This window comes from Monodon monoceros, unplaced genomic scaffold (genome assembly GCF_005190385.1).
Source record: "Monodon monoceros isolate NGI ecotype Baffin Bay Population unplaced genomic scaffold, NGI_Narwhal_1 Super_Scaffold_18, whole genome shotgun sequence".
Taxonomy (NCBI): Eukaryota; Metazoa; Chordata; class Mammalia; order Artiodactyla; family Monodontidae; genus Monodon; species Monodon monoceros.
Window position 1 is genome coordinate 136668160 of NW_021703774.1, and position 26255 is coordinate 136694414.

Genomic DNA, 26255 nt, shown 5'->3' on the forward strand with positions numbered 1-26255 from the left:
AAGGGGAGAGCTGGTGCCAAGAGGCTGTCACCGCAGGCGGGCAGAGCTGGGGGAGGGTGCTTTGTGGCTAGTGTTTGTACGGGGAGGGGGCAGCAGCTGGTGGTCTGGCTGCTGGGCCTCCTTGGAGCCTGCTCCCCGGGAACCGTGGTTGGCAGGGTTGTAGATGCTGGGGGGGCAGGAAAGTGGCCAAGGGGTGAGCCTGCCACCTGCCTGGGACTGGCCGTGCCCTTGCCCCTGTCCAGGCAGACAGCCACCCGTCTCTCCTCTGCTCCCTGCTGCCAGCAGGGCCCTCCCTCCAAGGACACCTCCTACCCCCCTGACTGGGTTTCGGGGTGGATGGGGGCTCTGGAGGCTGATGCTGAGCTGTGGTCAAGGTGGACCAGGGCAAGGAGAGCACAGGCACCAGGAGGCCGTCGGGATCACAGGGCCACGAGGGGCTCAGAGCAGGTGGGGCCTGACCTCATGTCTGCAGGGCCAGAGCTCATTCACTGAGCCGCCCCGGGTGTTCCCCAAAGCCCCCTTCATGCCGAAGGGCCTCTTGCTTTTTCTCCGGGCTCTGACACGTGTACAGGGGTGGGCAGCCCTGGCCTGGGGGTCAGTTTGGCAACTTCAGTAGCTCTTGCTTTTTTAGATTGTGGGTTTCTCCAGGCAGGGTTGTGTCTCATGCTCTCTTTCCCAACTCCTGTTGGCCAACACAGGGCCCAGCACAGCGGAGGGGCCCAGTGGATGCTTGTTGAATGAATGGATGGATCTCTTGCTTGCACACCTCCTGGGACGGAGACCTCACTTCTTTATAAGGTAGTTCTTTTTATTTCCAAAAACAGAGTTCTTTCTGAGAGGCCCTATGGGTCACAGGCCAGTCACAGGGGCTGTACAGAGCCCCCTGGCTAATCCTGCTGCCTTGGAGCTGCCCTGTAGAGACCAGAGAACTCCCGAGCCCACCTGGCTCCTCAGTGGCACCTGACAGGGCTGGTCTCCACTAACCGCATAGCCATCATTTATTGAGCTGCCACTCAGTGCCAGGTGGTACCTCACTCAACCCTCAGGTCAGCCTGATAAGATAGGTACTGTTTTTATCCTTCATTGTGCAGAGAAGAGAAATGAGGCAGAGGTAATGAGAAGCTTCCCCAAGGTCATGGGGCTAGTGTCTGAGTCAGGAAGTTGGGGGGTGAGCTGCGGGGAGGGGAAGGCCTCCTGGGGCAGGACTTGGTGGGGGGTGGGGCTTGGCAGGGCTGAGGAGGGTTATACTCCGGAGGTAGATCTGACCCTGCACCACACACTGTCCACTCCCTCCTCCCTACACTGTTCCCAGACACATCCTTGACACCAAGACTCCAACTGGGTGTCCCTCAGGTGAGCCCTGGGGACCTGGGGCCCAGAGCCCCTCCTGTTCCCCTGGTTGTGCTCCAGGGGGAGCCCCAGGACCTTAACATGGCCTGTCCTGTTGGGTGATCTAAGGTGTGCAGGGTGATGGCTGGGGGCCCAAGGTGTTGGGATGGGCAGGTGGGAGCTGGGCCTCCTTCCTGCTACTCCTTAAAGTTGGTTCTGGTCAGAGGTGTCCTTCACATTAATATTAATAATGGCAATCATTAATGATAAATTATGGTGTTCCCGCCCCATGCCAGGGCTGGGCTGGGTGCCCTGAGAGAAAGCCGAGGGGAGTAGAAGTGGGGGACCAATCCTGAGAGCAGCGGGTGCACCTTCCACTGCATTTTTCTCTTCCCCAGAGCCTGACACAAGCTGGGCCCTCGGGGGTCAACTTAATAAAGTCTTAGTGGTTGAAAAACAGATACCTCTCTGATGGGACACCTGCTGCCCAAGGGCCTGCTTCTCCCCTTCCTCCATCATTCACAGATTGATTCCACTAACATTACTGCCAGGCCCCGTGCCCACCCCAGCATGGCCCCCACTGCCTGGCCTCACCCCTTGCCTTGGCTCTTTCTTCCAGGGGCTCTCAGTGAGCGTCATGGGTGACTGTGGTCCCCTCACCCCCCTGACTGTGTGACCTTGGGCAAATTAGCTCCCCTCTGAGTGCCTTGGTTTTCTCATCTGTACAATGGGGTTATGGTAGTTTCCTCCTCAAAGGACTATGAGGAGGATTAAATGAGATGGATGATGAGCACAGCGCACGGTGATCACTCAGTAATGTTTGTTCTTATGCTCAGGATGGGGCGGGGGGAGAAAATGAAGATCTCGGAGCACCTTTGCTCTCCATGCATGACCTCAGGAATCCTCTGACAACTCTGTGAGGGGGGATTTGTCTTGTTCCTTCGCTGACGGGGATGGTGAGTCACAGAGGGGTAGGGTGACTCACCCAAGGCCTCTCAGCATGTGAGTGGCAGATCCGAACCCTGGTCTCTCAGGCTCCGAGGCCCATGCATTTGTCACTGAGCCAGGTAGGGATGAAGGGCTTAGCCTGAAAACTCCTTTGGAATTGGTGTTGCAAAGGCTCCCGGCTTCTTGTGCCGATCTGCAAACCTCCATCCCCCAGATCCCAAATCCCTCCTAATCCTGGGAAAGAGGCAGCCCCGGGTCACATCCATCAGTGGCTCTGAGTGCTCTCCCTGGGCCTCTCATCTCCCGCATGAGCTGGGGAGTGGCAGGCGAGGGCCTGGACTTCGAGGATGGGGGATTTCCTGACTCGGTTGAAATCTGTCACAACATTCATGTTAATTAAGCCTCGTTAATTCAGCCCTCTGCTTAGGCAGAGCTCCTGACAGCAAATTACTCATAAGTGAGGCGGTAAATTTATTGCTGCGTTTTCCCAAACACTCAGCAGCAAAGAACATGCCCCCGGGAAAGGCAGAGGAAAGGCCTGGAGGGCAACTGCTGCATGGTTCCTGCCAGCCTGGACCACCAGGGACCGGAACCCAGAGAACGGCTGGGGTTCACCAGGGGACCTGGGTGAGGATGGGCTCTGGTCCATTCAGAGCAGGCTGCCTGGAGACAGAGTGAGCCTCCCCTCACTGGAGGCATGTAAGTGGGAAGGCAGGGAGCATTGCAAGTCCCCCTGGGCTGGCCCGTCGTCTTCCCGCCTCATCCATCTCACCCGGCAGACCGCGCTGGCTCTGTGCATTGTTTCCTCTGACAGTGCCTTGGAGTCACACAGTAGGGCTCGTAAAGGGTGAGTTGGGATCTGGACGTGAGCCCCAGAGCCCACCCTGGTGTCTGTAAACACCTTCCTCTGCAGTGAAGTCCGAGGAACCGAGGTGTGCAGGCAGGACCAGACAACCTGGCCAGGGGTGCTGCGAGGGGTCTCTCCCTGGCCTGGGTTATAGGGTGCTCTTGGAACCAGGATCAGGACCACATCTGGGCAGATGACCCTTGAGTCCGGACCCCCGTTACTAGGCTAGGTATCAGACCTCCAGGTGAGGATGCAGGCTCTCCCGGGCAGTGGGAGCCCCTCTCCCTCCCCGGCCCCACAGTCCTTCCCCCTAAGGTCTGCTTCCTTCCTTGGTTTCGAACTGGGCCATGCCTGGGACATTTGGAACAAACCCAGGCTCTGGGTATATAGAACTTTTTAAAAATTAATTAGAGCATTAAATGGTAGCCCTCTGGGAGAATCCCACCATCTGGCTGTCACAGGAGAGGCAGGAAAATCTATGCATTTCTGTCTGTAGCGTGTGAGCACCATATGAAGCCACATGTGCATGTGTGAGTGTGTGGCCCGTGTGCTGCGGTGTGCACAGCATGGCGTGTGTGTCTGTGTTTGGTATGTGGTGCACATCTGAGTGTGCAAGTGGGCAGTGTGTTTGTGAGCATGTGTGCCCATCTGCATGTGCTGTGTGCATGCGCCCGAGGGTCTGCATGTCTGCCTGAGCACACTTCTGTGCCCAGGCCTGGCTTTGGGGGGCAGTGAGTCAAACTGAGCTGTGTGCAGAGAGGGAGCAGCCTCTCCACCCCTCCTGGCTGAGGTGATGCTCACAGAAGGGCAGGTGGGCCGTGCACAGGTGGGACAGGGGTAGGTTTGGCAAGTGCACAGCAGGCCTGCAGGGGGCGGGCAGGGTGGGATTCTCATCCCCTGTTTGATAGATGGGGAAACCCAGGCCTGCCCAAGCACTGAGCCAGTGTGTGGAGAGGCCAGGACTGGAGCCCTGGCTCTGGGGCCCCCTGTGCAGTGCTCTTTTCACACCTTTGGCTTCTTTTATGCTGTTGGATTTTCATGGAGGCTCAGAGAGGTTCTTGAGAGGGTACCGCTCACATTTCTCAGGGTTGCTCAGGGGGCAAGGTCAGGACTTGCACTGCAGATCCTGCATCCTTCTTACTGTGTGGAGGAGGGTGGAGTCAGGGCAGAACACTGGGCCGATGGATGGTCACTGACTTGCTGTGTTGCCTGGGCCCATCCTGTCCCTTTCTTTTTTTTTTTTTATCATCAATTAGTTTATTAATTTTTGGCTGCGTTGGGTCTTCGTTGCTGTGCTTGGGCTTCCTCTAGCTGCTGCGAGCGGGGGCTACTCTTCGTTGTGGTGTGCAGGCTTCTCATTGCAGTGGATTCTCTTGTTGCGGAGCACGGGTTCTAGGCACGTGGGCTTCAGTAGTTGTGGCACGTGGGCTCAGTAGTCGTGGCGCACGGGCTTAGTCGCTCCGCGGCATGTGGGATCTTCCCGGATCAGGGCTCGAACCCGTGTCCCCTGCATTGGCAGGCGGATTCTTAACCACTGAGCCACAAGGGAAGCCCCATCCTGTCCCTTTCTGAGCCTCATGGGTGTTGTAAGAACTAAATAAGGAGATGCATGCAAAGGGCTTTGTAAACCTCAAGGTGTGGTAGATAGACTAGGGCCTGGCCCGGGGGCGGCTGTCACACTATGATCAGGGCCACGTGTCTCCAGGGTTCCCTGAGGAGCAGGTAGGAGGTGGGGCCCTGGACGGAGGCTGGTGCCCTCCCCAGCCTTGCAGACTGTGAACCTTTCCCCAGAACTATCTGGCTGGGCGCTGAGTGCCGGCACTTACTGTCTTCCAGCTCCAGTCTCCCACGTGTGGCTGGTGATGATGAACTAGAGCAGGAACAGGGCTCAGAGAGCAGTGGGACCCACCTCTTCTCCAGCGGGTGGTGACACTAAGGTCCAAAGAGGGGGAGTGGCTTGCTCAAGGCCACATAGCAGCTCAGGAGCACAGATGGGACCGGAATGCAGGCCTCCTGGCCCCTGGCTCTGTTCTCCTTGGTCCTGTGTCTTTGGAAAGGGAGAAGGAGAACAGAGAGGTGGTTCCTGTACCTGCGGGGAGGGAGGTGGGGGTACCAGCCAGCTGGAGAGAACTTGGGATCCCCTGAAGCTCCAGTTCATTATGCATGAATGAAGGATTTTTAAAGCATTGTTTCAATGATCGTTGTTTTTACTGTGTACGCAGAATGCTGGATGGTAAAGATGGTTTGTATCTTGGGCTGTAAGTTCTGTATAGATAGAAGAGACCCAGGCCTCAAGATTGCATATGTTCTTTCATCTATTTATTCATCGTTCATTCATCCAGCACCCATTTCCTAAGCATCCCCTTGGTGCTCACCATGTAGATCTTATCCTGCCTCCAATGAGCTGCTAGTCTGGTGGGGAAGGGTCGTTGAGTGACAGGAACACGGGGTGATGAGGCTGTGGCCAGAACAGGCCTCAGATTCCATGTGGGCTCACGGAAGACTTTTCAGTAGAATGGGAGAACCCCAAAGAATGAGGAAGATGTGCCCACCAGACACCCTGGCCTCACAGGGGCTTGACCTTGAACAGGCTAACCATTCACCCAGAAATGGGCCGCTGGGCACCTTCCAGCTCCACTCCCCTCCCCTCCCCCATGCAGCTCTCCCTGGGCTTGGGCCCACACCCAAGAATGGAGGAGAGGCCCCCTTAGAGGACCCTGGCTGTCTGTGGGTCCATGGGTGGAGATGGCAGGGCGTGCTGGTGGCTGGAGCTCACCGCCTGTATGCCTAGGTGGGCCAGTCTTGACTCTGCCCCACTCAGGGTTATGATCACGGGGGGGATTAGTGGCGACACCACTTCTGAAATAGCTTGTCCTTTGAGCCCAGCTGACTGCCCGGCCAGGATTCCACCTGGACCTTTTTCTCCAAGGAACAGCCCTTCTTTATACACGGAGAAACCATGTTAGGAAGAACCAGGAGGCCCAGGATGACAATGGCCAGGCCTCCTGATGCCCTTTAATAATTGTAACAAAAAATTCCTGAGGACCTACTAGGTACAGAGCCTGGGGGTGGGAGAGCGAGAAAGAAAAGTTGAGAGGAACTTGCATCACTACATCGGGCACTGCTGTGTTATCTTATAAGCAACTACCCTGCAAGTCAGGATGCAGCATCACAATTTTAGATGAGGGAAACAAGAGGCTCCGAGAGGTCAAATAACCTGGCTGAGGTCACACAGCTAGTAAGGGGCCAAGCCAGGATGTGAGCTCTGCTTCCTTAGCCTGCCCCTCGTAGGAGGAGGGCCACAGAGGGCTGCAGACGAGCATCTTCCAAATCTCTGTACTGGGAGAAAACATCCACTTGAAGAAAAGGCCGAGGAGGATGGACTTGTCATGCGTGGTGGGCGTGCTCACGGAGCAGGCTGTTTCAGAGGCAGCTTCCCTATCAGCCAGGCTGTGGTGGGACCTATCTTGCTGGAGGAACCATGCTGGCTCAGAGCCCGAGTGACAGCCCCCTGTCAGAGGGGCTCTGAGAAGTGGCAAGGGTCTAGGCCAGGATGCCAGTGGGGCGTGAGGCTCTGCTGGGCACCTGCCCCACTCCCTCTCTCAGCTCACTTCCCACGGCCGCAACTCTCTCCTCCTGCCCAGCTCTGGCCGGGAGCCCTCACAGAAGTCCTGCTGGGGCCCTGGCCGTAGGCACCGAGCTGCGGCCCTTGGCCATTAACTCTGCCCACGCTGCCTGTCCCTTGGCTGGCTGCAGAGAGGTGGGCGGTGCAGGCCAGAGCCCTGGGCGCCAGCCCAGCAGGACCAGCACCTGAGACACGGCCACCTCTGAAGATCTTGCCTAATGGCAGGGCTTACCAGCACCTAGCAGGGTACTTGGCACACAGAAGGCCCCACTTGATTCTTTCAGCTTCCAAAAGCAGAGACTTGAGACTTTTCAGTGCGAACAGGGGTCATCAGAAGCTTGGCCCTCCCAGGGTCCCTTCCAGAGTGCAGGACTAAGGGTGTGTGCTGGACCCCAACTGTACCAAACTCTTCCTTAAGTGGGCCGGGACCCCCTCCGCCATGAGCTCTCGCCAAGCGGTCCAGTGGCAGCACGTGGGCCTGCCTCTTCTCCCCCACTCTGGCAGAGCCGTCTCCCAGGAAACGTGGAATTTTCCCTCATTCCCTTTATTAGGGTGCCAGGGCAAACAAACAGCCTAATCCAGATGAGCGCTAGGCCACAATCACAGTCTCTTTAGGGGTTTTCTCTCTATTTCCAGCAATTTTGAGAAGCCTGAGTAATTGGTATTCCACACAGGTTAATAGAACTGCTGTCTCCTCTGTATTATGCCTTAATTTCCTTTATCACATAGCAAGTTGGAATTAATCGCCGCTCTCCTTCCTTTTTCCCACCGAAACACATTACCAGCCTGTCTGCTGGTTAAAGTCATCTCGTGGCAGCTCTTGGCTCCTTTCCACTTCCCTGGGAATCTTTCTGACCAGAGCCAAAGAACAAGGAGGGGTGAAAAATCCATTTGTACGAAGTGGGGATCTCCTGTTGAGAACTTATTTCCCTCCCTGTTCAAGAGGAAGGAACGTGTCCAGCCTCCAGCCGGCACAGCTGACTGAGTCCCCTGTCGCTGAGAGCATTCAAGAGGGCGGGATGGCCGTATGTCAGCGGTGGGAACAGAGGATGCCTGCACTGCTGGGGGGCAAGGGACAGGCCTTTGCCACTCCTGGCGCTTGGATTAGATTCTGTGATTTGAAGCTTCTAGGATTCTGTTGTCTGTAAGTTTAAAATTTTCTCTGTGATTTCCAAGTTGAAAAGAAGCTGTGAATCCATGGTCCTACCATTGAGCCATTTGGGTCTAAGTACTTTTAAATCGTGTGCTTTAGGATTCTAAGATACTCTCATGGAATTGGAGATTCTGTTCTGTGATTCTAGGCTATTTTATGATTCCATGAGCCTCGTAAGCTGCAGCTCTGCTCCATGACTGGGTCTCAGGAGGGAGTGTAATTGCTTTGCCGAGGCTGCTTTGGGAGTGTGAAAAGCCCAGGCCTTCTCTGGCCTCAGTTGCCCCATTTATGAAATTCGAGGGTTGGACCAGAGGGCCTCCAGGTCCTGCCTCGCAGGTGTGTTCTGCCTGCAGCTCCTTTAGCTCCTTCCGAGCTTCGTCCACACAGTGCCCCGTCAGCGCTGGCCACCCCACGGCACCTCTGGGAACCCAGAAGCTTTTCCCATCTGAGCCACACCCCTTGCCCACTTGCCCCCAGCCCTCTCGCATTCCAGCAGGAAGGCGACCCAGCTCTCCTCCAAAGTCCCAGCAGGAAAGCCGGTGGGGGTGATAAGAAGAAATAAACCAGATCATTGACAAGAGCTCCATCGTCTTTGTGAGCTGAACAATTCACTCTACAATTTCAACATCTACAATCTCCTTTAAATCTTGCCCCCCAAGGGGTGTAGTTACTGATTGTTAGCCCCATTTTAGAGGTGGGGAAACTGAGGCTCTGAGAGGTTAACTCACCTGTACTGGTGAGTTCCAGGACCCTGTGTCCCTTGCTGCTTGCACAGCTGCCGGCCACATGCAGGCTGGATTGAACGAGGCGTGAGCAGCCCGAGGTGGTCCGTGTGATGAGGGAGCCCAGGGGCATCTCTCCCCAGAATCTGCTGCAGGGTGGGGTTGCCACCCACACACTCATGCTTCTCCCCTGGAACCACCCCTGGGATGTTCAAGGGCTTCAGAGAATGGACCTTGTTTCCTTCCCAAAGCACCAAGAAGCCAGACAAGAAACTGCCTTCTTCATCTGCTTTTAGAATCTACCTTTTCCTTCTGGATCAAACGGCATTTCTCAGGGCGGGCTTCCTCAGCCCCCACTGCTTCCCCATTGGTGCAAAATCACCCCTTCTTTGAGGTCCAACTCAAAAGGCTCCTAGCTCACCGCCCCTGTCCCCCAAGCACCCCTCACCCCCAGAGATGAGCGGCACTGGTGAGAGCTCCCCAGGGCTGAGTTCAGCATCCTTGTTTTCAGCTGGGGCACTGAGGCCCAGAGAGGGAGATGACTGTCTGAGGCCACACAGCAACCTCGCCACCCTCGATTCTGATCAGGACTATCCTATCTTGTTCTGGGTTGCGGCCGGCCATTATATCTGAGTTCTTGTCTCCTCAGCTTGGCTGTAATATCTGTGAGGGAAGGTCCACCTCTCATCCTTTGCTTTCCTTGTCAAGCATTAGGGATAAGATGCCCTGGGTTCTGGTCCTGCCTTGAGCTCTGTGACCTTGGGACAGTCCGTTGCCTTTCAAGGGCTTTTGCTTCCTCATCTCTCAAAGGGGGTGATGCCCCCTGCCTCACAGAGTTGCTGTAAGGAGCTAGACTGAGGGGCGGGGCGCTGAGGTCGTGAATCTGCCGCTCAGCACCGCATTCATTCAGGATCCCAGTTCTGCCAGATTTCCTTTGGCCTTCGCTGAGTTTCCAGCCAGAGACTCTCCTTGTCCCCAGAACAGCCCCACGGTTCCCCACGTCTGAGCTGCTGCTACTTTGTGGCCCCTGCTGTAGGGCCCTTGCCTCCTCTCCATGGAGCACCCACCCTGAGCCATGCACGTGCTCTGCTGTCCTCACCACCCAGCTGCACGCCTGCCTCCCCTTCTAGACGCGGGTGCTGACTGCGCCGGCTCGGGGCATGTAGCCCTGCCCAGTGCCCTCTGTCCCTTCCACTCTCCACCTGGAGGGGTACCAAGGCAGGCCTGTGAATGGTGCACATGGAAAACCTGACTCCTTTCTCCTCCGATGTCTAGATGAGGAGACCAAAGCATGGGGAGGGCAAGGGACTTGTCCAAGGTCACCCCAGCGGTCAGGGGCAACCTGGAGTAGTGCCCAGGGCTCTGAGGCCCAGGCCACTCAGTAGCTCCTCCCCCGCCACAACCCAGGCCTGGGTTTGCAGAATGCCCCCAGAATAGCCCTGTGAAGGGCTTTCCCATAGCCAAGGGCCCAGCTACAGTGGGAGGGGAAGGTTTGCATCTCCCTGAGGCCAGCTCCACAGGCTGGCTGAACCTTGGGATGACTCACTGAGCCCACTCTGGTCTGGTGGAGCCTCCCGGGGCCTCCCAGGCTGACAACAGGGAGATGAGTGATGTCCAGCCAAGCTGCAGAGCTTCACCTCGGCACTGACGGCCAAGGTGGGCCCAGCCTGGAAGGCTTGCTGCGGGCACTGTCCAGGTAGGTCTGACCTGCCAAAAATATGGCAGCAAAATAAGTACCCTGTGGTGACTCGAGCTTGCTAGTGTCTGGGCCCTGGCAGGCCCCAGGCAGGAACTCCACTCCTTTGGGCCTTGTTGGAGGTAGAGGGCGTCGTCAAGACGCCGTCAACAGCTGATGCTTGAGCTGGCCTTGAGGAGTCGGGAGAGTTTTGCCAGGCAGAGATGAGAAGCGCCTCCTGCAGGTGGAGCTGCGCGAGTGGGACACCAGGCAGGCAAGCCCACGGTTTGTCCATGACCGTTGGGTGGATGTGGAGGTGTTGGTAGCTAGGGGTGGGCGAGAGCAGTGAGCGGGGCCTGGACACAGCCTGAAGTGTCCCTGAGCACCCTGCTAAGACACTTGGTCAGATTCTAGGGGAGATGGGAACCCAGCAGGACCAGGAAAGGTGGCTTTCTGATGATGGAGAGGCCTCCAGCGGGACAGTGGCTACTGGCTGTGGATTTCCAGCCCCCTACCTGGAGTCACAGGGGTGGATTGAGCACTGAGCCACAGATCCCCTCCTTTGCCGGCCTCACTCTGGACCTCTTTTTAGCACCATAACTAAAAAGAAAAGGAACTTAGAGGTCATCTCGTCCAATCCAGTCCCGTTGTGGAGGAAGAGAGCCAGGCACAGGGAAGGCAGAGGACGTATACAAGGTCACACAGTAGAGCCAGGTCCCCAAGCCAGTGATGGGAGAGAGCCCAGTGCCAACCCTGTTTGCAGTGAAATGGTCTTAACCTCTTTCCAAATAAAAGCTAGCAGCCTCCCAGACACAGGCCTCAACTACTTTGCAGAGCAGTGCCCTAACCCTTGGGCCTCCTGTTGGGCACCCAGTGGGCCAAGGGCCCCTGGATGGCCGGCAAAGGGCTGAGGGTGGCAGAGAGCCCATACCAGCCTCCTGGGCAAGAAGCCCAGGGCCAGCACAGAGAGAGGGTGCCCCAGAGAGGGTGCCCCAGAGAGGCCGCAGCCCAGCCAGCCCCAGGGGATGGATTTCCCAATAACAGGGAAATTTATCACCAGGATAGCCCAGTGGGGCTCCTCTCAAACGCTTCTCCTACCAGCCTGATTGGTGAAAGCGTTTGCATTTTCCACTCAGGTGGGGCTGCTTCCCAGCGGCTGCCTTGTGGTCAGAGGGTGCAGCATCCATTACTGCCTATGGGGGGCAGTGGGGAGGGACTGCCTCTCCCCCAGACAAGTGGGGGTCATCACTCCGTCATTCACTGCTTCGTGCCACCTGGCTGCTTGGGTAGGAACGACTGGACACCCGGCTTTTACTCCCTTAGCAAACCCGACGCAGGCTACTGACTGAGGCAGCTTCTCAGGCCCCTCTGGCCTGACCTCCTCGCCCACCGCTGCAGAGTTTTGTCCAGGGAGCCCTGGGTTTCCCACTCGAAGTCAGCGGGGTGGAAGCAACAGAGCCCAGAGAGGCCTGGCGGTGTTACCCAGCTTGTTGGTGGCAGAGCCTGGCTGGAATGAGACCTGGAGCCTTTCCCTCAGCTGCAGAAGAGCTGTCCCTCTTCCCGCTGGGGCTGGTGATGGGAGAACGAGGCCTGGAAGGTGGAGTCCTTGGCAGGCTCTGAGGTCTGCTCGTGGGAGGCGGAGCCGTGACTGACTGGGGTTAGACAGGAAGGTCCCCAAGTTCAGAGGAGGCTGAGTCCCCACTGGGGCCAGCCAAGTGCTCTCACCTGAGCGGAGGGACAGTGTGTGGCCAGGAACCAGGCAGGGCTCTGGTTGGAGGTCGTGGAGGGTTTCCTAGCCACACCTTCTGCCTTCAGGAGGCTCCTACCCTGAGGATACTGTGAGTTTCCCTCTAGCTGTTTCCTTGCAACCTCAAATCCCAGCGCCAAGTGGGTGTCCCATATCCGGAGTGGGCAGTCCTGAGCCTGGAAGTTGGTCAGGGAGTGGCCGTCCTCTCCATTGCTGCCTGCTCCTCTGAGCAGCACCCCTTGCATGGTGTTTGGTCCTTGTGCAGGCACCCGCCGGGGACCCCTGCTGATCCCATCCACCTCTCCCCCACACCCATTCCCCCCCCCTCGACACCCTCACAGCTGTCACTGGCTTAATACCCCTTTGTCCATAAATCACTGCGACAGGAAGACCCCTTTGTCATCTGTCCCTTGGAGACGCGCATCTTCCCTGTGGCGACAGGGAGTCCCACATATCCTAGTGATGACTTGGACCTCCCTTGGTGACAGCGGGGCTGGGGTCGGGCAGCGTCCGAGAGCAGCTGGGATGTGCCAGGGCCTGGAAGAGGGACTTGGCTGTGGGAAGCCCCAGGTGGTCCCCTGGAGCAGCACCGTGAAGCACAACCCACCTGTGTCATAGAGTCACAGACCCAGAATGTCAGCTGGAGGGGGTCCTTAAAGATATGTTCACCTGAGGAAACTGAGGCCAAGGGGGGAGAGGTCACACGGTCTGTCAGAGGTGTGGGACCAGAAGTATTCTTTGAGCACCTGCTTGGCATCAGACTCTGTGTGAGGGGGACGCTGAGATGAAGGAAATGTTGGCAGGCGCTGGTGTGTGGAGTCAGGTGGACACCCGGCTGAGGACACTGTGTCCAATTTAAAAGCAAAGGCGCCCTCCCCAAAGAGTGACCCTCCCACCCCCGCTTCATTCTTTTATCTTCTGCCTGAAGCCCTTCGTGTGCCCACCCCTCCCCGCCAGCATCTTCTGCCTCGTTTTCTCTTACTCCCCAGGCGGGATGCGAGGGTGGAGGAGAAAGCGGACTCAGATGCCACCTGCTGATGGATGGTGGTGGCCTGAGCCCTGGAGCCCGCTGGGCAGCACAAAGCTGCAAGCTGAGCCCCTCCCACCGCGCTCCGTGGGTGTCGGGACACTGTGGGAACGGGTTGCCTTTCTGGCACCACCCAGAGCCTCGAGTCTGACTGTCAGCATGGACTCGGGGACACAGTCCCTTGCAGGATGGGATCGGGGGGTGTCCACAGCTTGTCGACACGTGTGCGTCATGCAGTAACTGTCCTGGAGTCCCGTCATGAGGCTGAGGGTGTGTGGATCAGGGTGGTGCAGTCTTAAAAACTTGGGTCCTTAGAGAGTGAGAACCTTAAACCCACAAAAGCTATTCTAAATGTTGTATTAGACTCACGGGATCTTTAAACTGAGGGTTTTTAGGAACATCATGTGTTGGGGGCGGGATCGGGGGTGGGTTTGAACCCAGTGCTGCCGGACCCCAGAGCTGCTGCTGCTGGGCTGTGAGCCCAGGGTTTCACGGCCCCACCAGGGCTGCTAAGGGAGCGATGGGGTCCCCTCTCGCCCTGCTTCCAGTCGTGCAGCTCCATTTTACTCTATTTTATATGCTGGGGTTTCACTTAGGAAAAGCATCCCTCTGCTTAAAAATAAAGTTTTCCAGGCCCGGGGCTATGCTGCAGCTCTGGGCCGGGACCCGCCTCAGCCTGAGAGGGTGGCTCTGGCCGGCGGGTGAACAGGCAGGCAGACCCAGCTTCCCGGGAGGGGATGCAGGTTGCTCTGGGCCACTGGCTCCTCCCCCTCTCACTCCTGCTGTGTTGTTGCTGCAGCCAGAGAACACTCGGGGTCTGTCGTGCCGTTGACTGGGGTGACAGTTTAATAGTAGCTTCCTGGGCTGTCATTTAAATCTGCCTGCCAGGTTAGTAGGCCGGGGCCGGCTGGCACGCCCCCTGCCCCCCCCCACCCCCGGATCTTCGTTCTGCTGGCAGTGGTCGTCTTGGCAACGCCAGGGCCTGGCGAGCTCTGCAGAAGGGTAACCGTCGGGGGGAGCAGCTCTTTCATCTCCCCGACCCGGGTACAAGTGGCCCAGCTGCCTTAGGGCTGGGCGGCAGGGCCAGAGCCAGGCCGCTCGGTGCTGGTCCAAGCCTGAGAGAGGAAGTGGGAACAGACGAGCCCCTTCTGTGCACAGGGCTCCAAGGTGAGGGTTTGCATCTTTGCCCTCCCAGACTCTCAACTGCCCTGGGAGAGAAGGAACCTGCCCCAGGTGGCTCCGCAACAATGTTGAGCTGGAATCACCTGTCTGTGGGTCTCTGCTCTGCCCTCAAAGAATGTTCCCTGGGGCCCATGACCTGTCTGCAGAAACCTGAGGGCAGGCAGAGCCTGCATCTCTCGCATCTCCCTGTCCCGTGTGGCCTGGTATCAATTCCCCCCGACCCCATCCTGGGCTTGCCTCTAGACATGTCCCTGCTCTTAGGACTGGGGTCTCCCCAGTGGAGTCCCCTCAGCTTCACTTTGCCCCAAGTACTCCGGGAATGCCTTCTCCTGTTTTTTATGGCTTGGTGGAGCTGGCCCAGAGACAGAAGATTGGGTCCCAGCCTCTGCTGTGTCACCATAGGCCAGTCCTTCCCCTCTCTGGGCCTCATCTTCTGATCTGAGGGGCTGGCACTACAGCAGTGTTTCGTCAAGTGTGGTTCATTGGACACTTGTTTCTTGGGAAATTAATAGACGTGGCATCCAACAAAGGCATTCCTTGGCTAAACAAGTTTGGGAAGTGCTGGAGGAAACAAAATCTATCTGATATCTTTACTGTAGGCCTCTCAGGGCCCTTAGTAAGCCAGTGGGCATCATGAATCTTCAAGGGGAAGGTAATAAATCTTAACCCAAACATCTGGGTGGATGGTCCTGCAGCTCTCTGTCCTGCCCTCTGCCTCTCTCTTCCTCTGCCAGGGCCTGATGGTCCGTGTGCACGGACACGCCAAATCCTGAAGGAGGCCCAGGCAGCTTGGAGCCGTGGGTTTTGTTGGCCGCCCTGTGCTTAGCAGGGGCGGGGTGAGTCCCTAGGTGAGCTCAGGGAAAGCCAGGTCCCTGCACTGGGCCTCTGAGGGGCAGCCTGGTGCCAGGCGGGGCGAGTTGGCCCCTGGCCTAGTGGAGCTCCCAGGTCCCTTGCCACTTGCCTCCTCCCCAGCCCCAAACGGCCATTCCGCTGGCTCCTCCACACCCCATGGCCTGTTATCCCTCTCCCTGGAACACCCTTCTCTGCTCTCCTCACTCCCACGGCTTGGATGACCTCTCTTCCTTGAACACAGTCCCCTCTTCCAGGAAGCCTTCCCTGACCCCTGGGATGGTTGGGTAGCCCTCGCCTGGCTTCCTGGCCACACAGTGGGACTGGGGGTCAGAATACCTGGGCTCAGGCACAGCCCTCCCACAGACACGTGCTGTGCCTTGGAGCAGCCCCTTCTCCCTGGGCCTGGCTTCAGCTTCTAGAACAGGAGAGCGCAGAGGGGACTTCAAAGCCCTGGGCTCTGACAGGACAGAGCATTGTGATTGCCAAGACGAAGCCACACCGAGCAGCTCCACCTGGCAGTCCTGGCTAATCTTTGTTTTGAAGCCTTCTGTGTGCACTGGGGCTGCAGGATGAGCATGGGTGAGGAATAACGCATGAAAGATGCACATTGTCTCGGGGCAGGACGCTTCTGGGGGCGGGGAAGCTGGGAGGTGATGAGTGATCATGACAATTTCGCAAGATCATAGACTCTGGGCACAGAGGGCTGAAGATTCAGTCAGCTCCGCACTTGCATATCCAGACGAGGAGGCAGGCCCATGTGGCTGATGATCCCAGTGTCACACACATAGCAGCTGGAGCTGCTGGCTTCACACGCCCCAAACTTGCACCTTCCTGCTTTTCAGTTCATAAGGTCCTGGCACCATCCTTAGCCCGTTTGCTTCTCACAACAACCCTGTGTGGTGAAGCAGAGATTTTATCCCTGAATGTAGGTGAAGAAAGTGAGGCTCAGAGAAGTTGTGTAACTTGCAAAAGGTCACACAGCCCACAAGTGGCAGAACAGTGTTCCATCAACCGTGAGCAGTCTGACGCTTTCCTTGGCCTGCGTTCTTGTTATAATTAGCAGCTCCCCCTTCTTTTGTCCTGGATTTCCCATTCTCTCCCCCTCTGCCCTGGGGTTGGCCCCTCCCCACTGCCCTTAGGAATCCCAAGTCCTTTGCGGCAGCCCATCTGTTGCCATGGCACCAGATTATGATGTCGCAGATCCTGGTTGACTGTGTACTGCTCCTGGGCTGTGGAGTACAGGGATTCACAGAAGTGGGAATTGTCCAAGGGATGACTGGCATGGAGGGACATAAATCCCGGGAAATAGAGAGCCACGGCCTCGAGCCCAGCTTGGGAATCACCCTGGAAGCTGGAGCCAAGGCTGCCAAGGCCAGGAGAGTGGGGGCTGGCATGGTTTGCTCTGACAGCTTCAAAAGACTGCCCTGCCCTCACCTCTTGGCGGGGCTGATGTAGCCTCTTGACAAGGGGCTGTTGGGCTCTTTACACTGCACAACCTGACACTGAGATGCTTGCTCAGATCCCTTTTTGCCTTTTGACCTTGTGTGGCAGTGCTGCCTGGGAAAGCCACCATCCTCACTTGCCCAGAGAGAGAAGGAACTTGCCCAGGGTCACCCAGAGAGGAGGTGGCCGTGCCAGGGTTCAGGCTCAGCTCTGCTTCCAAATCCTTCCACGTGGTTACACTTCATACAGGGTCCGCCAAGGTGGTTTAGTCTAGTCCCCAGCCTGAAACTGACCATGCTGCCTCAGTTTCCCCAGGGTGGTCCATTAGCAAAGCATAAGTTGTCACAGGCCCAGGTTTATTCTACCTCGCATTTCTGGGCACATTCCAGGGGAGCCCTTCATGCAGGTGCCTCTGGTCTGTGGTGGATCCACCACATTGCCTTGTCCTGCAGCCCCTGGGATCTAGTCCAACTGCATTTGCCTCTCTGGGGTCCTCATTCTTCGCCCGATAATGCTGAGGTGGCTAAGGGACTTAGTATAAAGAGTCCAAACTTTGGAAGCTGCCACATGGACTTGAAATCCCACTTCTGCCACCTACCACCCTCACCTCTTTGAGCCTCAATTTCCTCTTCTGTAAAATGGGATTAACAACAGCTGCCAGGATAGCTACGAGGAATCACTGGGATATTGAGTGAAAGGTGCAGGGCAGAGCAAGGGTGGAAAATGTCCAAACTGGTCATGACAGTGAAACAGGTCTGTTCCCCAAAACACCACCATGGGACATGCACCCGAGCCTGCCATTTCCTGGCCTCAGTGCTGCCCTTCAGGACTGTGATGTTGCTTGTGGCTGCTCTGGCCTGTCAGGACTTGGCACACTGTGGGAGGCCAAGCTGACTCCCAGGCTCCCAGGATGCCAGGGAGGAAAGGGTCCGTGGCGAGCATCTGGCTGGCCGAGGCCCAGCGATGGAGCCCCTCCATCCCCTTCTTCGTCAAGCCTGCCTTGCTCTCCTGGGGTTTGCTGGTCATGCACTCGTGCTGACGGGCTGGGCGGACTTCTCATCCGTGTGCTCAGGGCACAGACACAAGCTCACTGAGCGCTGAGCTGAAGCTTCCATGGACTTCCCACCTATTCTTGGGCTTTTCTTCCGTATCTGATGCCCCTGGGCATTTTGTTTGGAGAGCCATGGTGGAGAAGAGGGACGTCTGACTGTGAGGTCCAACTGTGGCTCTGCTCCCACCGAGGTGTGACCTTGGGCATGTAACTTAACACCCTGGAGCTGAATTTCCCCACATGGCAAGTGAGGACAGAACAGGCCCTTTGTCGTGGGGTTTCCTGGTAAAGTGCCTAGCACAGGGACTGGCACACAGGATGCACTTGGAGAATGTTAGAACAGGAAAAAGAAAGCACGGGAATATATGTCTCTGTTTTGAATGCTGAGCTTCTTGTGGAAGGGGCACCCTGGTGCTCATATTAGGAAGTGCCCCAGGTGCCGTGGTTCACAAGTATACTTCTTTCTGATGCGCTATAAGCCGTGATTTACCAAATACCACATTGGTATTTATCACCCATGGTGACCCCTCAGTGCAGGGCTCAGGGAGGCCTTTTTGGGGGTCCTGGACTGGGAGGCAAGTGAGCTCGTTCTGACTGCTGCCTTCCTGTGTTTCCCTGGGCCAGCCCTTTTCTCTCTCTGGGCCTCAGGCCCCCATCTGTAGGTAGACTCTGATTCCTCTGGTTTCTTCCAGCCCTGCACAGGCAGAGATGTTCTTCTAAGGAAAGTGTGAAGAAAGCTCAGCTTAGAATGCAGAGGTACTGCAAGGATTTCATTGAAAGGAAAGGCAGAAATGGAATGGATTCAGGAGGCCTAGCATCTGTCCCCAAATCCCTATTAGGCTGCTCAGCGGGGGAGCAGTCATGTGGCTCCAGAGGGGGCCAGAGGGCCTGTGGGAGGATTTACATAACCCAAGCCTGGTCACTGGGAAGGAGCTTCCCGGGGAGAGGGAGAGCCTGGCCCTGGAGGTGCGGGAGCAGAGGCTGGACAGCTACGTTTCCGATGGGTTCAATGCCCTGCACTGAAATCTACCCTGAGTTGGGTCCTGTGCTGAATCTGATGCAATCCCTGCACTGGGGGAGTGTCAGGCCAGTGGAGGGACAGGGAGGGAGAAAAGTAAACCCTGTCGGTCCCTGTGCTCTTGTCCCAGTTCTGCTCCCAGCTGCTCCGACCTGCTGTGTACTTCCCCTATGAGGGCACAGAACACCCCATTTCCTTTGCTTCTGATTAAGGCTCAGGCCATAAAAACAGCCGTAGCTGCTGCTTACTGAGCAGCCGCTGTGCGCCAGGGTCTCTGCTGCCTGACCTTCATACATTATAACTTCCTGTTACTTCTCCTTGGAGCCCTTTGTTTCTTTCTCCCCATTATATAGATAAGAAAACAGAGGCTCAGAGCTTAAGTAACATCCCCAAGATCACACAGATAGAAAGAGGCAGAGCTGGGATTCCAACCCCCTGTGTGGCCATAAGCGCCTTGGGAGCAGCAACCTATTTGGATGTCTTGCCCACAGATTCTCTTTCCCTCGCTCTGAACAAAACACACCTCATTAATCTTGCCACAAGGTGATCATTTACTTTTATAATTTATTATCACCAGCTCCCTGGTGCTTGCAGAAGGAGCCTCGACTTCAGTCTGGTTGTGGGGAGCAGGAAAGGCAGGTAAAGGGACTGAGAACTGGCTGAAGGGGCTAAGGCAGCTACCGTATGTGATCAGGGAAGGCTTCCTGGAGGCTGTGACAGTGGACCTGGACTTGGGGGGAAGAGAGAGGTGTGATGGGAATGGGCATTCCCCTGATAGATGAATCCTGTCACCCTTGTTGAACCTGGAGAGCAAGGCCAGGGATTGCCCGTCTCCTCCTGGTGTGGAATGAATAAGCCTTTCTCTCCTGTCCACTCCTCTTGGTCAGGGAGGCACTCGTGGCCTCCTGGGGCTATGGGAGGTCACGTGGTCCAGCTTGCAGACCAGCACATTCTGGTCACCCCGTAGCCACCTGAGTGTATGTCCTAGAAAAGCCTCCTGTGCCCATCAGACCCCTCACGCTCTTCTCCTTGCCCCACAGCCAAGAAGACCTGTGCGGACAGCGACTTCACCTGTGACGACGGCCACTGCATCCGAGAGCGGTGGAAGTGCGATGGCGAGGAGGAGTGTCCCGACGGCTCGGACGAGTCCGAGGCCACTTGCAGTGAGTGTTGCCCCTAGGCTGGGGGAGGGGACCTGGCTCTGGGCTCCAGTCTCCTCATCAGGTCTTCCCGGTTGGGAGGTTGGGAGGCTTGGGTGAGGTGATCTGTCATGCACAGCCTCAGACTCACTTTGTGCTGAGCCCTTGCCAGCTCCGGGCTGACAGTCCGGTGCCTCTAGTTGCTGGTGTCTGGTGACCTGTTTCTGGACTTTCTTCCCAGCCCTCCGGCAGGTTGGGCCCTGCTCCTGTAGTTCCAGGAGCTAGAAAGGAGCCCCTTTGTGCCCTGCTGCCCAGAAGTAGCCAGAGCACATCCTCCAGGCCTCCCCTCAGCCTCCCCCACTATTTTTTTTTTTGAGGAATCTAATCATAATTCTAATAGTGCTAATGGCGGCGGGTGCTTATCAAGCATTCAGTATGTAGCGGGCACTGTGCTAAGCACTGTGTATGCTTTCATTCATCTAATTCCCACTTCATGAGGCAGGTACTGTCACTTTCTAACTTTTGCAGAGGCGGACACTGAGGCTCAGAGAGGTTGAGTGACTTGCCCAAGGCCACTCAGCCGGGATTTTGAGGCCCCAGCTCTGTCCTCTGCTCTGGGCAGGCTGATGGCAGCGAAGACAGCCAGGGGTGAGGCGAGGGCCAGAGCGGAGCCCCAGGCCCCCGCCTCCCATACTCAGGCTTTGTCTCTCTGGGATTTCTTTTCCAGGCCCTAATCCTCAAAGCAAACTTACACCCACCAGGTCATTCCATGACATTTGTTAAATTAAAAAGGAGATGAGACAGGGGCAGGGAAGGACCCGGTGGTCCCGGAGGCAAAGCTTCAGCAGAATGAGCCTGAGACAAAAGGCCGGGGTGGGGGCCGCACGTGGAGGACAGGGGGTGAGGTGGGGGGGGGGGGGCCGTGGGTGGGGGTGGGGGTGGGGCTGGCAGGGACCTGCGAGTCACAATCCCGGATCTTCCTTAAGGGTCACAGTCACCCCAGAGGCAGAGGTGGGGACAATGGAGGCCAGCGTCCCATCTAGGGCCGCGGCTGGTGATAACTGGGTTTCCTTGTCTCCTAGCAACAGAGCTACCAGTCTCCGTGGGAGAGAAGGAGAAAGGGAGAGAGAAAGGGAGAGCAGGAGCCATCCCCGCCCGAGACAGGGCACCCCCTCGTTTCCTCGCACAGCTGCCCTGCCTTCCCCGGACTTGCTGCAGGCCCTATTCTTCCCTCACCCCACCAAACAGCCAAAGCTGGTGCAGTCCCAGGTGTCTGGGCCCAAGGGCAGCCCAGTGCTTTGTCCTGAGCTTGGCTTCTGGAGGAACAAAGCCCAGCCACGCCCACTTGTGACTCATCCTCCTGGCAACCTTGGGAGGAGGGGTGGATCTGTTTAGAGAGAAAGAAACTGAGGCTGGGACAGGTTCAGCCACTTGCCCAAGGCTGCCCAGCTAATATAAGGCAGAGCTGTGTGCAGCCCAGAGTGTGTGTTTGGGCAGGGGGCTGTGGCCACCATGGCAATCAGCTCGGTCATCCAGACCCCATGCCTGCGGTTTCCCTGGACACTGGAGGTGGGAGGGGAGGGGGAGCATCGTCAGGGTCATTCCCGGGGTCTGTCCTGCTGCCTGAGCGCTGTGCTCCCCCCGCCTCCCCAGGTCTCTGTCTCTTTGCATTGACGCTCCTTTTCATCTCCCTCCTGCCCAACCCTGCACTGTCGGGCTGCCTCCCTTCCCTGCTTGCCCCTCCTCCCTCTCCCTCTTGCCGGCTCTCTCTCTGCTGCCCTGCCCACGTTTCCCTCTGTCTTCCTCCCTCTCGCCATCTCAGCACTTGCTGCCTTCCCATCCTCTGGGCTGTGCGGGTGCCCTCGGGCCTCACGCCTCCTGCCTCCCAGGCCTGCTTTGTGTTCAGCTGTAGAGCACGGTTATCTGACCATTGAGTAACTGGAGGCTTAGGGAAGCTGAGGGCCTTGCTTCCAAGACACACAGGTGGTTCATGGCTGGTCTGCCTTCCAGGACAAAAGGCAGGCTCCACAGTGTCTCTGAGGCTTGACAGGGGGCTCCGTGGGAGCTGCCACCGAAGCCACACCCTGGGGGTCGGCGGCCTGGCTCTCCTCTGGGCTCTCCTAGTGATTCGCTGTGAGGTCCTGCATACTTTCCCGCCCCGCTCTGGGCCCTAGTTTCTAACAGTCCAGAATTCCAAAGACTGTGATTCTAATACTCCTGGACTCTTAGGATTCTGAGGCCCTCTTTCTCCCTTGCCTGTACCCAGCTGGGGCACAAGGCCCAGGATCCCACTTTCCATGCACAGTCACATTGGTCACAGGTGGGCAAGGTCTGCCTGGGGGAGGGCAGCCAGAGTGGGTCCTTGAGTGTCAGGCAGAATTTGCAGGAGCAGGACCTGGTAACAGGCTTGCTCACAGCCTCAGGACCTGGTAACGGGCTTGCTCACAGCCTCCTGACCAAGTGAGAACCCGGCAGCCAATTCACTGCCCATTTAATTGGCGTTGTCATAGCAACCTCCACAGCCTACCAGGTTCCTGGGGACTGTGCCAGCTTCCAGGATAGAGGCCCCTGCCTACCTGCAAAGAAAGATTATAGGCAGTAGTAAAGGGTAGTGGGTTTGATGTCTGATATATTTGGGTTTAGGTCCTTTAACCTGTGAGACCTCAGGCAAGTTGTCCAATCTCCCTGAGCCTCAGTTCATTTGTCTGCAAAATGGGGTCGTGGTACCTACCTTACGGGGGGTTATGAGGATCAAATGAACAAAATGCACGCAAAGTGTCAGTGCTGGAGCAAATGGCAGTGTTATTTTATGATTACGTTTTGACTGTAGGCCCTCTCCCCAATTTAAAGCCTTAGAATAGTCTTAAGTGAGGGGGGTTTGCAGGGAAGGGAAAGGAATTTGGGAGCAGGTCCCCCTTCTCGTGTTCCCCCATTATGTCATCTGCCCCTCGCTGCCTGGGGTTTCTCCCAGCTCTGTTTCCTTCCGGTTCCGGGTTCTGTGTCTATCAAATTGAGCCAGGAGTCACAGTGGGAAAGCGGGGACATTTGCCTAATGAAAGTAGCATTTCAGCTCTAATTATAGCTCACCTGACTGGGGCCATTTGTGATCCACCTTCAGGCATCTGTTGGGAGGGGCGTGGGATGGGGGTGGGGAGGTTAGTTCAAGGTGAAGGAGTTACAATTCTGGGTGCTGCTTATTGAAAATGAGGTTTTTTTCATGCATCTTAGAGCCTTCCCATCTGAAAGGGGGACCTCACAGATTAACCAAGCATACCTTCCTATCAGAGACCAGAGATTTTATGAGATCTCAGCAAGGTTAGAGGCCAACCCAGCTGACCCTGTGAGAAGGAGCTTGGTGTAACTGCCCCCTTCTGCACAGTGGGACGTCCCATGTCGTGCCTCCTGGGGCAGCAGCTAGACCCTGTAGTTCCCACTGCCTGAGCCGCTGGTCCCCTCGGAGCTGGCAGTCCCCGTGCGGAGGTTGTCTGCCCCTGTGCCTCTCGTGATCTGACACTGTAGATGTGCTTGCTCAATAAGTAGCTGTCAAGCACTTTCATTCTTTTATTCAACAGACATTTCCCTTTTTGTTAATTTGTGAACTTATGAATGAGAGAAAGTACCATTGGATTTGGATTTCTGGTGCAGGCTTCTCTGGGAATTTATAAATGCCTCCGGCCACTCCAGGGTGCAGTTGCAGGCCCTTGGTGACTTGGAGGATTCCTGATGTCTGAGAGACAGTGGGGCTTGTCACTCCTGCCTCGGAGAACCTGGGGTTACTCGGACAGCAGGCCAGAGGCATCCCTTGCGGCATCTGTTTCTGAGAGAGAGAGAGAGAGAGAGAGAGAGAGAGAGAAGGAGGGAGGGAGAGAGAGAGGGCAGGAGAGGACAGGGGTGGAGAGAGGGAGAGGTGTTCAGTTCAGGGGTGGAGGCTGCGTCGTGGCAGGCCGTGTGGACTCTAATAATGTGTAATGTGCATCCCCAGAGGTGAGACCAGGGCCCCCCCAGCCCTTTGTATCTGCACTTCATGAAATAAAACTAGGGCAACTGTTTGCTGAGTTCCAAGTTTGCTCCAGGCCCTGAGTGAAGGGATTTCCATGTTTCCTCATTTAAACCACCCACCAACTCTGGGAGATTATGTAGCCCCCTTTTCAGGTGAGGGGAGCCAGGGTGCAGAGAGGTTAAGTGACTTGTTGAAGGACCTTCATGTTAGTAAATGAGATTTGGACCCAGGCCTGTCCGGCTCCAGACCCATGCTCTGTCTCCTGCGTCGTGCTGCCTGGGGCCTTTAGCTTTAGTTATCCTGAAAGTGGACGTCAGATGGCCATCTGCTATCTCGCAGACTCTGCCTGAGCAAAGGTCCGGTGAGCCTCCTCCCTCCAGTGACCCCTCTGCAGCCCAGGGTTGCCGGGAGACTGGTGGGGCCTACTTTTCTCACGTGCAGTGTCCAGTGCCATAAGTTAAGCAGTGCAATTGGAGTTGAGGGACCTGGGGAGGAAGCCCAGCTCTGCCCTTTACCACAAGACTTCCAGCAAACGACTTTCGCTCTCTGGGCTTTGCTCTCCCCACCCACCTCGTGAGGAGATACTGCACATCAACACTCCCCAGACTCACTTCCCAGGGCTGAGTGGTGAGAAGCCTCACCCAGGAGCCCGCGGGGCAAGGTCTGTGTCCTGCTTTGGGGAACAGCTGCACCCCAACGGAGACGGCAAGGTTCTAGGAGAGACAGCAGTTGGACCACCCAGTATCTAGTAGCTGGGCAGGTCACTTCCCCTCTCTGGGCCTCTGCCTCCTGTCACTCCAGTGGCTGCTCCTCAGTGTGCCCTCCAAGGCCTCTTGTGTCCCGGCGTTCCGAGAAGGTGCCTTGGCTCTGTGAGGGTAGGAGGGCTGGTGTCAGGCACTGCTGAATCCTTGAGAGCCTGTAATTAGAGCTGTCTATTTAGGGACACAGCAAATGTCTTATTAATTATAAAGAAAGGAAGCAGACGGATTGTTTAATCATTGTCCTTGCTGAAAGGTTATGCAATTAACTGTATAAATATTCATTCAGAATTCAAGCAGCTGCCTGCTGCACTGGGGTATGCAGAACCAGGCCTCCAGAGATGGTGTGGACAGGTCAAGGGCCATTTCAGTCACCTGGGCTTTTGGGCAGAGAGTTTGGGGCTGGTTCTGGGCCACTTCTCTACCCACAGGAGCAGGAGGGGTTTGATGGAAAAGGGCAGGGTTTTTAGTCCAAGGAACCGGGACTCTGCCCTTCACTGCTGTGCATTTTGGGCCAGTTACTTGGTCTCTCTGAGCCTCAGTTTCCTTATCTGTAAAATGGAGTGCTTACCTGCAGGACCACCGCCCTACTCCATTCCAGGGGTGCCACTGACATGATGATCTTTGTGAATGGTGCCCCTGGAGTTTGCACTCACAGCCTGCAGGGCCCACTTACCTGGCAGGATGAGGGTCAGGATGACATGGGAAAGTATCAGCTCCTCAAATGGAGCAGCCTGACCCACTGTAGGTGCCCAGTAAATGTGGCTCCCCGGCAGCTCCTCTGTTTCCTAAGGCCTGGCGCAGGGATATATGGCTGCCTCGTCCCTCCATCCCGTGGGTCCCTCAGGGGCTTGCAAACATACAGAACCTCCTCTATCACTTTTCTGGGAGTGAATTTAAGAGATGAAATATCCTATATCTTTTAGACTTGTAGAATGATAACTCAGGGTTTCTCAAATAGGGTGCATGAGAATCACCAGGGGAGGTGAAGTCGGGGGGAGTTGGCTAAAATGCCTGGGCTCTGCCCTCGGAAGTTTGGATTCAGTCTAGAGTGAGCTGGAGCCAAAGAACCTGCACTTCTAACAGCCCTCGCACACCCACCCCTTAGTCAGGACTCCAGGACACGCTGGTCGCTGCAGCCCCCTCGTGTTCTGCTGGGCCCAGAGTGGGAAGTGCTTTCTCGGGTCCTGCAGTGCGTGGGTGATGGAGGTGCTCTGGGCCCTTCTCCTGACTCCCAGGCCGCTCACCACCCTGCACTCACCCCGAGGAGGCCGTTGTAAAGGGTCTTTGAGTGTCAGTGCTTTCCAGGGCTCTACACGACAGTATCTGTAAAGGGAAATTTCTGTAAAATGAATCCTGTGAATCCCGTATTCCCAACAGGTCACCTTATATTTGTGAAATGTATTCCTAGGGATAACTTTGGGATCCACAGTTAGGGATCCGAGGTACTCCTCTCCCACAGCGTAGTAGTGTCTGGGCGCCTTGACTCAGATACCTGCTCCCAACCCCACCTTGTCTGTGCCCTTTTCTCCATCTCTTGTGGCCTCTCACCCCAGCTATGGAAGCAAGAGGAAGAAAAACTGGTCTGAGATCAGAGAGAAAAACTGAGGGTAAGGCACCTGCAGGGTGCAGTGGACCGTGCCCAGTCTCTGGCATCAGACACAGCTGACTGCATCCTCGCTCGGCTCTTTACAGCTGTGTGACTAGTACCTGGTGATGGGTGCCATGACTGGTACACA

The 26255-nt window shown here is 56.5% G+C and overlaps 1 protein-coding gene across 6 annotated transcripts in view; it reads left to right on the forward strand.

Moving 5' to 3' along the window:
* LRP8 (LDL receptor related protein 8) overlaps positions 1-26255 on the forward strand; it is a 78523-nt gene that overhangs the window by 17368 nt on the left and 34900 nt on the right. For all 6 annotated transcript variants that reach the window (XM_029230073.1, XM_029230072.1, XM_029230074.1 and 3 more), the window contains exon 3: positions 19660-19782. In XM_029230073.1, coding sequence (XP_029085906.1) covers positions 19660-19782 — 123 coding nt within the window. The remainder of the gene's footprint in view (positions 1-19659; positions 19783-26255) is intronic.